This window comes from Girardinichthys multiradiatus, chromosome 9 (genome assembly GCF_021462225.1).
Source record: "Girardinichthys multiradiatus isolate DD_20200921_A chromosome 9, DD_fGirMul_XY1, whole genome shotgun sequence".
Classification (NCBI taxonomy): domain Eukaryota; kingdom Metazoa; phylum Chordata; class Actinopteri; order Cyprinodontiformes; family Goodeidae; genus Girardinichthys; species Girardinichthys multiradiatus.
In genome coordinates, this window is record NC_061802.1 from 18,117,738 (window position 1) to 18,132,572 (window position 14,835).

A 14,835-nucleotide genomic window follows, 5' to 3' on the forward strand; every position below is an offset into this window, starting at 1 on the left:
GCAAAAAACACAATTTTAATAAAATTAAAGTATTGAATCCATAAAATCTGCTCACGAGGAGGTTGAATTGATATGGTAGCTATAGTGGTAATCCAATTTAAAATGCTAAATACTACCCTTGAGTTTCAGAAGTAAAACTTTTTAGTCAAGTTATAAGCAGCTGAAAATGAGGAAAACCCTCCTTGCAGATAAAACTAGTAAAACTAGTCGAGCAGATTTCTGTAATTCAGCGTTCTTCTTTTGTCTGCATCCTCCAGTTCATTCATCTTTATTCTTCCTCCTCCAGAATCACGACTGCCTGCGTACCGGTCCTCCTGATGCAGGAGATCTGATTGTAGTCAGCACACCGGAGGGTCAAAACCTCAAAGCTTCCTTTGTCAAACAGCACGTCCACAAGCTTTACCAGGTGAGGAGAACTCTGTTAGCCTAGTTTACAGGTTGCAGCTCCTCGTTTGTCTCTGTTTAGCCCCCAGTTTGACCCACAATCAGCAGGTTGAAGTTAGACAAAAAGTTTTGTGGGTTACTGTCTGAATAGAAGATGGATTAGTTACGCATCTGTGTGTGAAAATGTCAAAATTAACAAAAACATTGACTAATGAAAATGAAATGAACTGTCCCATATCACTGTGTACAAGTTTAATAGAGTTTTAGAGCAAGAAAAACTTAAGCACACATTGGTTGCTTATTTTATTTGATAGTTTTTTTTTTTATCAGCGAGGACTTCAGGAAGTTCTCCAGGTTTTGGTGACATTCACCGTAAAAAAAAACACAGCTTGCCAAGCAGCTTCCTGTGGAGAATTGTTAGCAGTCACATCCAGAGATGAAGAGGAGAGCAAAGCCTCACTGATACATTTATGGGCCCATTGCTGTGTGGCGTCATCAGCACCAACATTACCTCTTGGTCTTGCTCTGGTTAGCCAATAAGCCTCACTGCTGTTTCAAAGCAGAAGGAACTTGTTGAAAATATAAAAACTGAAAATGAAAAGTTAAAATGCTGAAAGGTGGATGTTGTGAGCATGAATACACCCTAAGGCTTATTAATAAATTATGCTTTTTTTTTCTTAAATCCTGGTTGGTAGATCAAGGTTATGTGATCTGAAAATCATGTCTTGATATGAATATTGGATAAACTATTAAAATGTCTGTAAATAAGACCTTAGTCCTCTTCCTGAGGCTGTGTTTTGAATACTTTGGATTTAAATGGATCTGGCAACGTAAAATATTCATGTATTATATTTTGAGAAGCAACACTTTCTACATTTGTTTCTTCTTAGTGCTGATATCACAGTGTGGAACTAAACATTGACCTGTAACAGCTCTATAAGGTGGCAATGTGGAAGGAAACACACACACACACACACACAGAGCTACATTGTTAGGCTTAAGTAGACTTCTCCATACTTTGTAATGATGCCTGTTTCAGAAACCTTTCTGTTGTGAATGTCCCTGGTGACTCAAATAAAAACATGGACCCGAGATGATTTTCCCATTGTTTACTTGCAGAATTTCAAATGTAACTCTTGCGATCTCACATCTCCATTATAGACGGCATATATATATATATATATATATATATATATATATATATATACAGGTCCTTCTCAAAATATTAGCATATTGTGATAAAGTTCATTATTTTCCATAATGTAATGATGAAAATTTAATATTCATATATTTTAGATTCATTGCACACTAACTGAAATATTTCAGGTCTTTTATTGTCTTAATACAGATGATTTTGGCATACAGCTCATGAAAACCCAAAATTCCTATCTCACAAAATTAGCATATTTCATCTGACCAATAAAAGAAAAGTGTTTTTAATACAAAAAACGTCAACCTTCAAATAATCATGTACAGTTATGCACTCAATACTTGGTCAGGAATCCTTTTGCAGAAATGACTGCTTCAATGCGGCGTGGCATGGAGGCAATCAGCCTGTGGCACTGCTGAGGTCTTATGGAGGCCCAGGATGCTTCGATAGCGGCCTTTAGCTCATCCAGAGTGTTGGGTCTTGAGTCTCTCAACGTTCTCTTCACAATATCCCACAGATTCTCTATGGGGTTCAGGTCAGGAAAGGTGGCAGGCCAATTGAGCACAGTGATACCATGGTCAGTAAACCATTTACCAGTGGTTTTGGCACTGTGAGCAGGTGCCAGGTCGTGCTGAAAAATGAAATCTTCATCTCCATAAAGCTTTTCAGCAGATGGAAGCATGAAGTGCTCCAAAATCTCCTGATAGCTAGCTGCATTGACCCTGCCCTTGATAAAACACAGTGGACCAACACCAGCAGCTGACACGGCACCCCAGACCATCACTGACTGTGGGTACTTGACACTGGACTTCTGGCATTTTAGCATTTCCTTCTCCCCAGTCTTCCTCCAGACTCTGGCACCTTGATTTCTGAATGACATGCAGAATTTGCTTTCATCCGAAAAAAGTACTTTGGACCACTGAGCAACAGTCCAGTGCTGCTTCTCTGTAGCCCAGATCTGGGGAATGCGGCACCTGTAGCCCATTTCCTGCACACGCCTGTGCACGGTGGCTCTGGATGTTTCTACTCCAGACTCAGTCCACTGCTTCCGCAGGTCCCCCAAGGTCTGGAATCGACCCTTCTCCACAATCTTCCTCAGGGTCCGGTCACCTCTTCTCGTTGTGCAGCGTTTTCTGCCACACGTTTTCCTTCCCACTGAGGTGCCTTGATACAGCACTCTGGGAACAGCCTATTCGTTCAGAAATTTCTTTCTGTGTCTTACCCTCTTGCTTGAGGGTGTCAATAGTGGCCTTCTGGACAGCAGTCAGGTCGGCAGTCTTACCCATGATTGGGGTTTTGAGTGATGAACCAGGCTGGGAGTTTTAAAGGCCTCAGGAATCTTTTGCAGGTGTTTAGAGTTAACTCGTTGATTCAGATGATTAGGTTCATAGCTCGTTTAGAGACCCTTTTAATGATATGCTAATTTTGTGAGATAGGAATTTTGTGTTTTCATGAGCTGTATGCCAAAATCATCCGTATTAAGACAATAAAAGACCTGAAATATTTCAGTTAGTTTCCAATGAATGTAAAATATATGAATGTTAAATTTTCATCATGACATTATGGAAAATAATGAACTTTATCACAATATGCTAATATTTTGAGAAGGACCAGTATATATATATATATATATATATATATATATATATATACATATATATAGAGAGAGAGCTCTGCAAAACTATTCAAACACATCGAACTTTTAAAAATGTTGCCCCATTACATTCAGTGTGCTTTACAGTGATTTAATGTGACATATGAACTGAACAAAGAATATGGTTGTGAAAATGATGTATGGCTTTTAATTGTCGTCTGAAATGTGACCTGCATCTGTATTCCACCCCCCTGAGACAATATTTGCACAGTCGCATTTAGCTGCAACTCCTTCAACATCACAATTATGCTCTGCTTTTTGTTGGGTTATTACATTAAAATGCAATTAAATTTGTGGTTGAATTGTGATTAGATGTAAAAAAAATAAAAATAAATTCAAGAGGTTTGAATAGTTTTGCAAGGTATTTTAATAATGCATGGAGTCATTCTTGTAGCACAATATCTTTTAGTATTTTTCACATGCTTTTGCGCTGAGCTAAAACAAACCAAAACAAGCCTCCAGCTGTTCAAGCGGTCAGTCAGAACCCTGACCTTTTTCTTCTTTTCGAGAATATTGTTGAAGTCTACATTTATAGGGGTTGGACAATGAAACTGAAACACCTGGTTTTAGACCACAATAATTTATTAGTATGGTGTAGGGCCTCCTTTTACGGCCAATACAGCATCAATTCATCTTGGGAATGACATATACAAGTCCTGCACAGTGGTCAGAGGGATTTTAAGCCATTCTTCTTGCAGGATAGTGGGCAGGTCACTACGTGATACTGGTGGAGGAAAATGTTTCCTGACTCGCTCCTCCAAAACACCCCAAAGTGGCTCAATAATATTTAGATCTGGTGACTGTGCAGGCCATGGGAGATGTTCAACTTCACTTTCATGTTCATCAAACCAATCTTTCACCAGTCTTGCTGTGTGTATTGGTGCATTGTCATCCTGATACACGGCACCGCCTTCAGGATACAATGTTTGAACCATTGGATGCACATGGTCCTCAAGAATGGTTCGGTAGTCCGTGGCAGTGACGCGCCCATCTAGCACAAGTATTGGGCCAAGGGAATGCCATGATATGGCAGCCCAAACCATCACTGATCCACCCCCATGCTTCACTCTGGGCATGCAACAGTCTGGGTGGTACGCTTCTTTGGGGCTTCTCCACACCGTAACTCTCCCGGATGTGGGGAAAACAGTAAAGGTGGACTCATCAGAGAACAATACATGTTTCACATTGTCCACAGCCCAAGATTTGTGCTCCTTGCACCATTGAAACCGACGTTTGGCATTGGTGTGAGTGACCAAAGGTTTGGCTATAGCAGCCCGTCCATGTATATTGACCCTGTGGAGCTCCCGACGGACAGTTCTGGTGGAAACAGGAGAGTTGAGGCGCACATTTAATTCTGCCGTGATTTGGGCAGCCGTGGTTTTATGTTTTTTGGATACAATCCGGGTTAGCACCCGAACATCCCTTTCAGACAGCTTCCTCCTGCGTCCACAGTTAATCTTGTTTGATGTGGTTCGTCCTTCTTGGTGGTATGCTGACATTACCCTGGATACCGTGGCTCTTGATACATCACAAAGACTTGCTGTCTTGGTCACAGATGCGCCAGCAAGACGTGCACCAACAATTTGTCCTCTTTTGAACTCTGGTATGTCACCCATAATGTTGTGTGCATTTCAATATTTTGAGCAAAACTGTGCTCTTACCCTGCTAATTGAACCTTCACACTCTGCTCTTACTGGTGCAATGTGCAATCAGTGAAGACTGGCTACCAGGCTGGTCCAATTTAGCCTTGAAACCTCCCACACTAAAATGACAGGTGTTTCAGTTTCATTGTCCAACCCCTGTATGTTTAAAGAGCTTAAGTGAGGCTCTGATCCAGTCAGTGAGCAGCTTTGATTCAGTGCCATGGTCAAGGATAATTTGACAGCCACTCAGGTAGGTTGATGGAACCATTCTTGTGGTGCTGTGATGGGCTTGGTTTGGGTTCCCAGGCATTACTTAATTTCTATTCATAGAACCAATCTGATGTTCTTTCTGCCATTTATTCCCTGCTGTGTTCTCTTTGTTTTCAGTATAACCTCTAATGATTGTTTTTTTTTTCCCTCCTCGGATAGAACCAAATATTTTCTGTGATTTACAGAAAAAATATTAATAGAAACTAATTCATTGTTTATTACATCTATTTAGGTGGAGTTTCAGGACCAAAGTCAGTTGATGCTCAAACACTCGGAGATCTTTCTGCTGGATCATGAATTACCTAAAAGAGTTAGGTCTCGACTGGTGAGTATTTTACTAAAACTTTGCTTTCTGTTGCCATCAAACTCCAACCCAGACGAGGTGTTTTTTCTCTAATTAAGTCTGTTTAGAGCAAATGAGACAACAAACAAGGAGTGCATTAATGTGTGGCTCCCTTGTGCTTAAGACGTCATTACCATGCTGGAGTTAAAGTGTCCTGTGGTTCTCTCATACCTCACTTATAATGTCTATTTTTCACTTAACCAAGCTTGTGATGGCCAAAAACAAAACAAACCTGCACTGCGGTAGTTCATAGTATACGAGGCGATGTCCCGGGCTCACCCACACTCACTCAGCCTAGTCTTAAACCCGGGTTCTTCTGTTTGCAAGTTAAAGCGGAGGTTTCAAGCTAAATTTCCCTTGCAAACAATCAGGTTCCAGGGAGATACTGGACAGAGAAAGCAGAGCAAATAAAAATGTAGCAGGGCTGCAATAAATAGCCCTGACCAGGACTCAGATATTCACGACCCAGAGACTGAGTACCACCTGCTAAACTAACAGAGTCTGAGTGAATAAAGCTAATACTGGTTCATGTTCTGTCATCTCTGAAAAGACAGACAGCAGTAGGTTGCCTCGGTTCTTCATGCTTAAAATCTGTTAATGTTGAACAGTCTGTGAGTTGGTGTTGCTTTTTGCATTTAAATATAAACTGTAAAACAATCTGATGTGAACATTTGATCAGTAAATGAATATATTGTTTGGCCAACAGGAGCTTTTCCTTATCTTACATAAAGGTTGTCATAAAATGCTGGGATTACTCAGTCAATCAGAGATTATCCAGATTGGCTGCCTATTACATTATAGAAATCATATTAAGTTTATTTGAAATGACTGCTTTTGAAATCAATAATGGTCATAGCCCCACATATTCAACAGGTTTGCTTTTGTCATATGAGCCACCCAGATCACTCAGGTTTTCAGAAAACAGTCTTCTGATAATATGCAATAATAATAATAATAATAATAATAATAATATTATTAAATAAATTATTATAAATTATTATAAATAAATATTATTGAATTATTATTAAATAAATAATAATGCTGATAATATTTCACATCCTCTCAGCGTGCACACATTTAGATTTAAATGTGTGCACGCTGAGAGGATGTGAAACATTCAAATTCCTTGCTTGCATGCACAAGCAATAAAATGCACTGCGAGCTATCATTTTCTTGTTATGGCCCGTCTGCAGAAAGGCCTTCTTGCAGACCTTGGGACAGAAGGGACAATTAATGTTTTTAAATGCAAACTTTAGATTTTTATATCTTTTGGGGCAGGCCTTTGGCAAAATCTTAGCCATTACATGTTTTTTTTTTTTTTTTTTTTCCCATTATTTAGCTCTGTGTCATTTATGTTTTTAGTTTTGGCCTCTTGTTTTATCTTATGTAAAGCACTAGGTGTTGCCCTCTTTATCGTTATTTCGAAAGGACTACCAGGACATTTTCTCTTTATAGAGCCTGGTTTATGCAGCTTTGAAAGACCCAGATAAACACTTTAGGCACTATTGCTTGTGAGATCTGGAACGATTTTTTCCTCTGAACTTATGGTGCATTAATTTTCCTAAGTAGTTTTAATGTGAGCGTCCCTAAAAACAATTGCTGCACGTCAGCAGACGCCGAGCACCGACTCCTCCCACTGCAGTGCTGTTGACCAGACAGCCGCCAGGTGGGAGCAAGGCTCTCATTGAGGAAATAAAAGCTGATTAAGCTAAGCTAACTCAAGATCATTTCACAGTTACAACAAAAGTTTTAAAGGGATTTCAACGACAGATCTTAGTGTTCTATCGCTTCTGAGGCGAGAAGAATGGAGAGACTGCTCCCCCCAGGATTAGTCAAAACTCCTCCAGCCATGAACACCATGGTTCCTGGAAAACATCCCCTTTGACTTGTCTAAAAACCTCCAGGGATCAAGCACATGTTAAAAGAAGTATGGATACCTGATAATGAGATAAAGACTTCTTGATAACACCCAATCTTTTCTAAGCCTCAGTCTGTCTGCTTCCAGGCTTTACCTGCACCACAGGAGGAGGTCTCCACTGATGAAGCCCAAGCAGCAAAGCGCCGCCGCCTGCCCTCCAGCTCAACTCAGCCTAAAACTTCAGTTCCAGCTTCAGCACCAGCACAGCAGAAACGCAGTATTACCACTCAGCCAAGCTTGGAGCCCCCCTCCCTAACTCCCGTTACCAATCAGGAGGCTCCCACCCCTGTCAGCAGCATTCAGACAGACACAGAGACCCCAATGGACACCAGCAACAACCTCACTGACCCTCTCACTGAGCCCTCCCCGGTCTCCGACCCCCTGCCGTCTCAGCAGGCTACCCCTGTTCAGTCCACTTTGAACTCTGACCCCTTCCTCTCTGCCCCGTCCTCCCCGCCACGTGCGCCCCAACACATGGCTGACGGCTACACGCCGAGCAGCGGCTACGTCTCCTACATGGAGACACTCCTCCACTCACGTTTTCCTCAGGACGACAAACAGGGCCCCGTGTATTAAAATCCACCTCCTCCATGTCATTAGTCAGCTGGCAGTGGCTGAGCCAACAGGACATAAGCTAAAGGAGGGGAACTCTGAGTGCTGGTTGACGGACAAAATGCTTCCAAGGCGAGAGGAGGAGGAGACATGGACTCGGAAGCACTCTTTTAATGCATGTTACTTTTTCTATTTTTGAGTTAATATATTTGCAGTGGTGCTTTAACCTGCTCTGAGGCAGCAGCTAATGAGCAAACATGTTTTTTAACAGTATATTTCTTTTCTTTTTAGACTTTTCTTGGGGTTTTTCTTTTGGCAGCTGCTGTGCTTTTCTTTCCCCTCACGTTGATATAAATATTTCTCCAGGTGGCATCAGTTCCTTACTCTGATGCATTTGTTCAATAATGGCACACTCCTATCTTCTTCCTACAAAAACTAAAACATTATACCAGCCTCTGGGCAGGGAGGCTCCGTAAGACATTATCTCTTCTGTCTCAAGTGACCAGCAGCATCTGTTTTTTTTTAATCCAGCTAACCGTGGATGGGAAACTATCTGGTGGACTGGTCTTGTCCATCTACAGGCTCTCCCGTTAGCCAAGGTGTGTTCTTGTAATATTTCCTGACATAAACTGGGGGAAACGGGGTTAAAACAGATATGTATTGTAGCCGGGAACTCAGTATTTAAATGTCTTTGTTAAATATTGAAAGAATTATTTGTAATAGAGCAAACATGTTGAATGCGAACACTAGTAGATTTTTCTGGAGGATGCGTTGAAGTTTAGTGAAGATGTAGTTATCTGATGATGCCTTTATGTGTCATCGTTTGGCGGTTCCACAGTTAATCTTTGTTTTTCACACCAAAATGATCTCAGGGTTCCTACAAGCAGAGGACAAGCATGACGACCCAGAAATATCCCACATTAACATTTGGCAGATTAATTACTGTCCCTGATATTACCGATTAGTTCCTGATGTTCTGCTATTTGTCAGCCATACTGAGTATTGTTGTGGTTTACCGCTACCAGGTTCCTTGCACTTGAACCTGCCAAACATAGGAAATTTAGTAAAAGGAAACATTTGTAGGAACCCTAAAAATGATACATTTATTGCACCATATTTGGGTTTTAATTGTAAGTAAAAATCTATATCGTAATTTGTTGTATGTCTGTTTTTCTATTGTACTCTTTCTATGTTGATTTTCTGTGAATTCACAAACTTGGCCGATCATAAATAATAATACCTTTACCAGGTTTAACAAGCGCGTCACTCAAATTTGTGCTTCAAATCCTCTTGGTTTCCTTTTTTTTTCCTGCACATGTCCGTTCTTTGTTACAGAAGTGCTTCAAGACCGATGGACTGATTTCTTGTAACACTGACCCCAGTGTACATACCGCAGGCCTTGTGTTGTGATTCACATTTGTAAATGTCACATTATTTCTCCTTATATCCTGTCACAACTAAAACATTTGAGCAGAAATGCGTTCCAACTGAGATCCATTCAAACAAAAATTAACTCATGGGGATTAAAGTGGGGTGCTTTTTGCCAACTCCTCTGTTTTGTGTGATTTAATATGCTTTTTCTAAATGTTGTTTTTCTTGGTCCAATAATCAGAATGAAGAGGTACGAACATCTGATATTTTTAGCTGTGATAATTAAGGCTCGTCCCTGTTAATGTTAAGTTATTTTTGTTCTGGAAACTAAAGTAATTATCACGTATGCAACTTACATGTTAGTAAAATAAATAACTCATAAACCTCTTTGTAAGTTTGGCAGTTGTCACTGTAAATCTTATATCAGCGCATTAATGTGAAGTTGCACCACAAACAGTAATTTTATCAAAAACAAACCTTTCTTTGTTTTATAGATTGTGTTCTATACAAGACAACACTCCTAATTAATGTTTTCAATTATGGGTAATGTCTACTTTTAATCACAATGTTTAATTATGGGGAAGAGAAAAATAACCCCCCTTTTTAAATCGTGTATTTTTACATTCATACAAAATTATTTGGTTTAAATTATGTAAATCTAACCTAAAGTGCGCAGAAGAACTGACAAGATTCCACCCTGGCATTTTTTGTTTTTTTTTTGAGAACAAAAGCCTAATTTGGAAGCTTTGCTTGGAAAAACTAAGCAATTGTGGTTACTTGTAGACAAGCAGGATTTCAGACAGTTTGCTGGTCTGGAGTGTGCAGGTGTTGGCACAGTGCCAAAGAGTATTTCCTACTGTCCATCATTCTGGGAAGGGAAGTCAGTTTCCAAACAACTGGCACTCAGTCTGCAGTGAGAGAGTATTTACAGGAAGAAAAGATTTAAAGCTGGCAAACCTTTCATGAGGAGACATCTTGGCAAATTTACCTGAAGACAAGGCCCAATACCTCCATGTCAAACTCTGCAGACCTCAGCAAGTTAAGTTCAGGAGTGTATAATTAGAAAAAGGCTAAACAAGTGTGACTAGTTTGGAATATTTGCGAGGAGAAAGCATCTTCTCCAGAAAGTTAAATCCGAGTTGGTCTCTAAACTCATGCAAAAATGTCTTGTGGTAAAGGAATAACTCAGACTAATGTGGTTGTCTTCAGTGTGAGATAACCTATTTCTGATTATCTGCTACAAATTTTAAATGAAGCCATGATTAAAATGCCAATAATTTAGCATAAAACACCAGCACTGTTTATTCTTCATTTTGAAGGTTTATTGGCAGGAATTTCTGCATCAAACACACAGCAGGAGACCATATTTTTGAGCTTGTTTGTTGGGCACATCACACTAGGTATGTACAGGGGTTGGACAATGAAACTGAAACACCTGGTTTTAGACCACAATAATTTATTAGTATGGTGTAGGGCCTCCTTTTGCGGCCAATACAGCATCAATTTGTCTTGGGAATGACATATACAAGTCCTGCACAGTGGTCAGAGGGATTTTAAGCCATTCTTCTTGCAGGATAGTGGCCAGGTCACTACGTGATACTGGTGGAGGAAAATATTTCCTGACTCGCTCCTTCAAAACACCCCAAAGTGGCTCAATAATATTTAGATCTGGTGACTGTGCAGGCCATGGGAGATGTTCAACTTCACTTTCATGTTCATCAAACTAATCTTTCACCAGTCTTGTTGTGTGTATTGGTGCATTGTCATCCTGATACACGGCACCGCCTTCAGGATACAATGTTTGAACCATTGGATGCACATGGTCCTCAAGAATGGTTCGGTAGTCCTTGGCAGTGACGCGTCCATCTAGCACAAGTATTGGGCCAAGGGAATGCCATGATATGGCAGCCCAAACCATCACTGATCCACCCCCATGCTTCACTCTGGGCATGCAACAGTCTGTTGGTACGCTTCTTTGGGGCTTCTCCACACCGTAACTCTCCCGGATGTGGGGAAAACAGTAAAGGTGGACTCATCAGAGAACAATACATGTTTCACATTGTCCACAGCCCAAGATTTGCTCTCCTTGCACCATTGAAACCAACATTTGGCATTGACATGAGTGACCAAAGGTTTGGCTATAGCAGTCCGGCTGTGTATATTGACCCTGTGGAGCTCCCGACGGACGGTTCTGGTGGAAACAGGATAGTTGAGGTGCACATTTAATTCTGCCATGATTTGGGCAGCTGTGGTTTTATGTTTTTTGGATACAATCCGGGTTAGCACCCGAACATCCCTTTCAGACAGCTTCCTCTTGCGTCCACAGTTAATCCTGTTGGATGTGGTTCGTCCTTCTTGGTGGTATGCTGACATTACCCTGGATACCGTGGCTCTTGATACATCACAAAGACTTGCTGTCTTGGTCACAGATGCGCCAGCAAGACGTGCAACAACAATTTGTCCTCTTTTGAACTCTGGTATGTCACCCATAATGTTGTGTGCATTTCAATATTTTGAGCAAAACTCTGCTCTTACCCTGCTAATTGAACCTTCACACTCTGCTCTTACTGGTGCAATGTGCAATCAATGAAGACTGGCTACCAGGCTGGTCCAATTTAGCCATGAAACTTCCCAAACTAAAATGACAGGTGTTTCAGTTTCAATGTCCAAACCCTGTATATGCAATGTATATGTATATCTGTTTTCACAACACTAAAACAATTTCACACAATACTGATACTCGAAACCATTTTCAATACCACATCAACATTTTCTTTAGGGAACAGGGTTCTTTCTAGTTAAGAGAAAAAATAGGAATTAAAATATGCCAATAGTTTGATAATATTACCAGGCAAAACCAAGCAGGGAACAGTTGAAACATAGTTTAGAAAAATACATAATTTAAAAGTGTCACTTCCCTGTGAGGCAAAGCAGTACATAACGGTATCAGAATCAGCTTTATTGGCAAAGATTGTGCACACAAACAATGAATTTGACTCCAGTTTTAGGTGCTCACAGCATACAGACATTTAGTATAAATAGGAAATAAAATACAGGAATACCATGTACATGCATGAACAGCTTATTCTTTTATATATAAAAAGAAATAAAGGCATGTTGTAGTGCAAACATGCTGTCTTTGTTTCACAGCAGAGTAGCTGACTACTCAGACTGTAAGGTGTCCGTTGTATTCATCAGGGAGACAGCCTGGGATAAGAAACTGTCTGTTGTGGCTGTTTTTTGCAAAGAGCGCTCTGTCGCACCAACCTCAAAGTAAAAGCCTAAACAGTTTGTTTGCAGGATGTGTGGGGTCTGCAGAGATGTTAGCTACCCTTTTCCTGACCATTGACCTGTACAAGTCCTGCATGGAGGGAAGGTCAGCCCTGATGACCCTCTTTGCATACCTAATTGTTCGTTGCAGTCTGGACCTGACCTGTTTTGTGGATGAGCCAAACCACACAGTGATGGACGAACACAGGGCGGACTGAATAGTGGCAGTGAAGAAGATGACCATCAGCTCCTGTGGGAGGTTGTACTTTTTGTTTTGCTGCAGGAAGTACAGTATGTGTTAATATCCTTTATGGACGTACAGTATGTACATTTGATACAGTCATGCAATTATTTTCTTCTGTTATAAAGGCTTATTTTTAGTGTCACCCTGTATGCTTTAAACTGCCTGTCAATCTGATGTTAATACAAATAGATTTTACTACTGAGGGACAAATAAAGAATAATTCTATACTAGGATCTGCATGCAAAACATATTCTTCAAAGAGAAATCAAGGATCTTGTACAGGCAAATGTACACAACAGCAGCCCTGTACAATGTCTGTCTTTCTGGTAATTTTGCATATTTTCTTTAATGATCAACTACAGCAGCACAGTAGGTAGCTGCGGATTCCTAGTTTTTTCTGCTCTAATTGACAGTTTCAGTGTGGCTCCAGTAACGTTTTCCTGCCACATTACCCTCTACTGCCTTTACAACTAAACAGAGAAGTAATGGTGGTGGGTGCACTGTAGGTACAGAGGAACCACCTGCATGAAGTAAAACTTATTTAAAATATAAATTCTGCCAGGTTTCCAGCAGCAGGCTGTTTTTCTGCAACATTTTCGTATTCATGTCTGTCTTGTGTTTTTTTCACTTCATTTAGCTCTAAAATTTGATGTGACAGTCAATTTCATAGAGTTCTTTTGGAAATTAGAAAATGTGATTTTTGCTACAGAGTTGCACCAAATTTCAGCCAAAGGTTAAACGCTTTGCACGGATTTGCTCTTCTTACATATTTGGAAATTTACACAAAGTGAAAATATATATAAACTCCCACATTTATTTCCATTTATGGTTAAATTTACACAAAGGCATATCACACCAGGAGCACATGATTAGAACATTATTTTGAAAGTTTGTAATACGATTCTAGGAGGTTATGGGTCTAGTAACTGATTTAAAGATGCCTAAAAAGTATTTTAAAATCAGCTATTACACTGTGTGGAAGAGAGTCATGAGTGGAGCACATTCAAAACAATTGCCAACATGCCCAGGTCTTGCCACCTAAGCAAGTTTACACTGAAAGCATACTGCAAGATGCTAAAAGTCTCCAAAAACCCTAAAATGTCATCACAGGGCCTACATCACATTCCAGTACAATCAGGAGGAGTGAGAGGACCTATGCTCGTCAAGCTTAACCTAAAGGCCAAAATAAAGTTGATTAGAAAGAGACCAGACAAAGACAAGGAGTTGTGGAATAATCTATGGACCGATTAATCTAAAACTAAACTTATTTGAAGACCAGAAAGGTTTGCCAAAAATCAAATACAAATAACCTCATATCTACTCTCAAGCACAGAGCTGAAGATGCTTTGCTGCAGCAGGACATAGCCAACTTACCATCATCAGGAGATGCTTGAGGAAAATGTGAGACCATCTCTGAAACATGGAAGCTGAAGCAGAGCTGGACCCTGCAACATGACGACGACCCAAACCATACCAGCAACTATGAACCAGACTGGTTGAGAATTAAGTCTTGGAAAGTCCTGGACCCAGATCTTGATCTCAATGAGATGGTTCGGAGTGACCTGAAACAGGGTATGCATGCAGGAAGCCTCTTCAGTATTTCACAGCTAATTGTGAGGAGTCTGGCAAACCTTACCCAGTTCAATGTGAGCGAATGGCTGCAAGAAACATTTCACTGAAGTTTTTTTAATCAATAGGGGACATATTGCCTACTAGGAGGTGAGGTGTTCCAAAATTTTCTTAAGTTAGACCATGCTTTTTTGTTTATAATTTTTGTTTAATAAATGAAACAAGATTAAACATTGTTTACCTGCAATTAAATCACTTCTTCAGAGATAAATTGTATATTTTCAATATAAAAATGGTAGTAGGGGGTGTAACTGTCCACAAAATCACAATTTGGTATGTATTTAAGTTTTACGGCTTGGTACAATCGTGATACACTTCAATCAAGAAAAATAAATAGAAATGTTTTTTTTTTTTTACTTTACTCAGCAGTAAAACAAATTTTTTTCTGTAAATAAAGTAATATATAG

The 14,835-nt window shown here is 40.1% G+C and overlaps 1 protein-coding gene across 3 annotated transcripts in view; it reads left to right on the forward strand.

Moving 5' to 3' along the window:
- kdm4b (lysine (K)-specific demethylase 4B) overlaps positions 1-13,089 on the forward strand; it is a 61,001-nt gene extending 47,912 nt beyond the window's left edge. For 2 of the 3 annotated variants that reach the window (XM_047375296.1, XM_047375297.1), the window contains exons 20-22: positions 287-406; positions 5,334-5,426; positions 7,450-9,672. In XM_047375296.1, coding sequence (XP_047231252.1) covers positions 287-406; positions 5,334-5,426; positions 7,450-7,938 — 702 coding nt within the window. In that variant the 3' untranslated portion in view covers positions 7,939-9,672. Of the gene's footprint in view, positions 1-286; positions 407-5,333; positions 5,427-7,449; positions 9,673-12,706 lie in introns of those variants that run through there. The other variant, XM_047375298.1, reaches the window with a different exon arrangement.
- Positions 13,090-14,835: the final 1,746 nt, after the last annotated feature.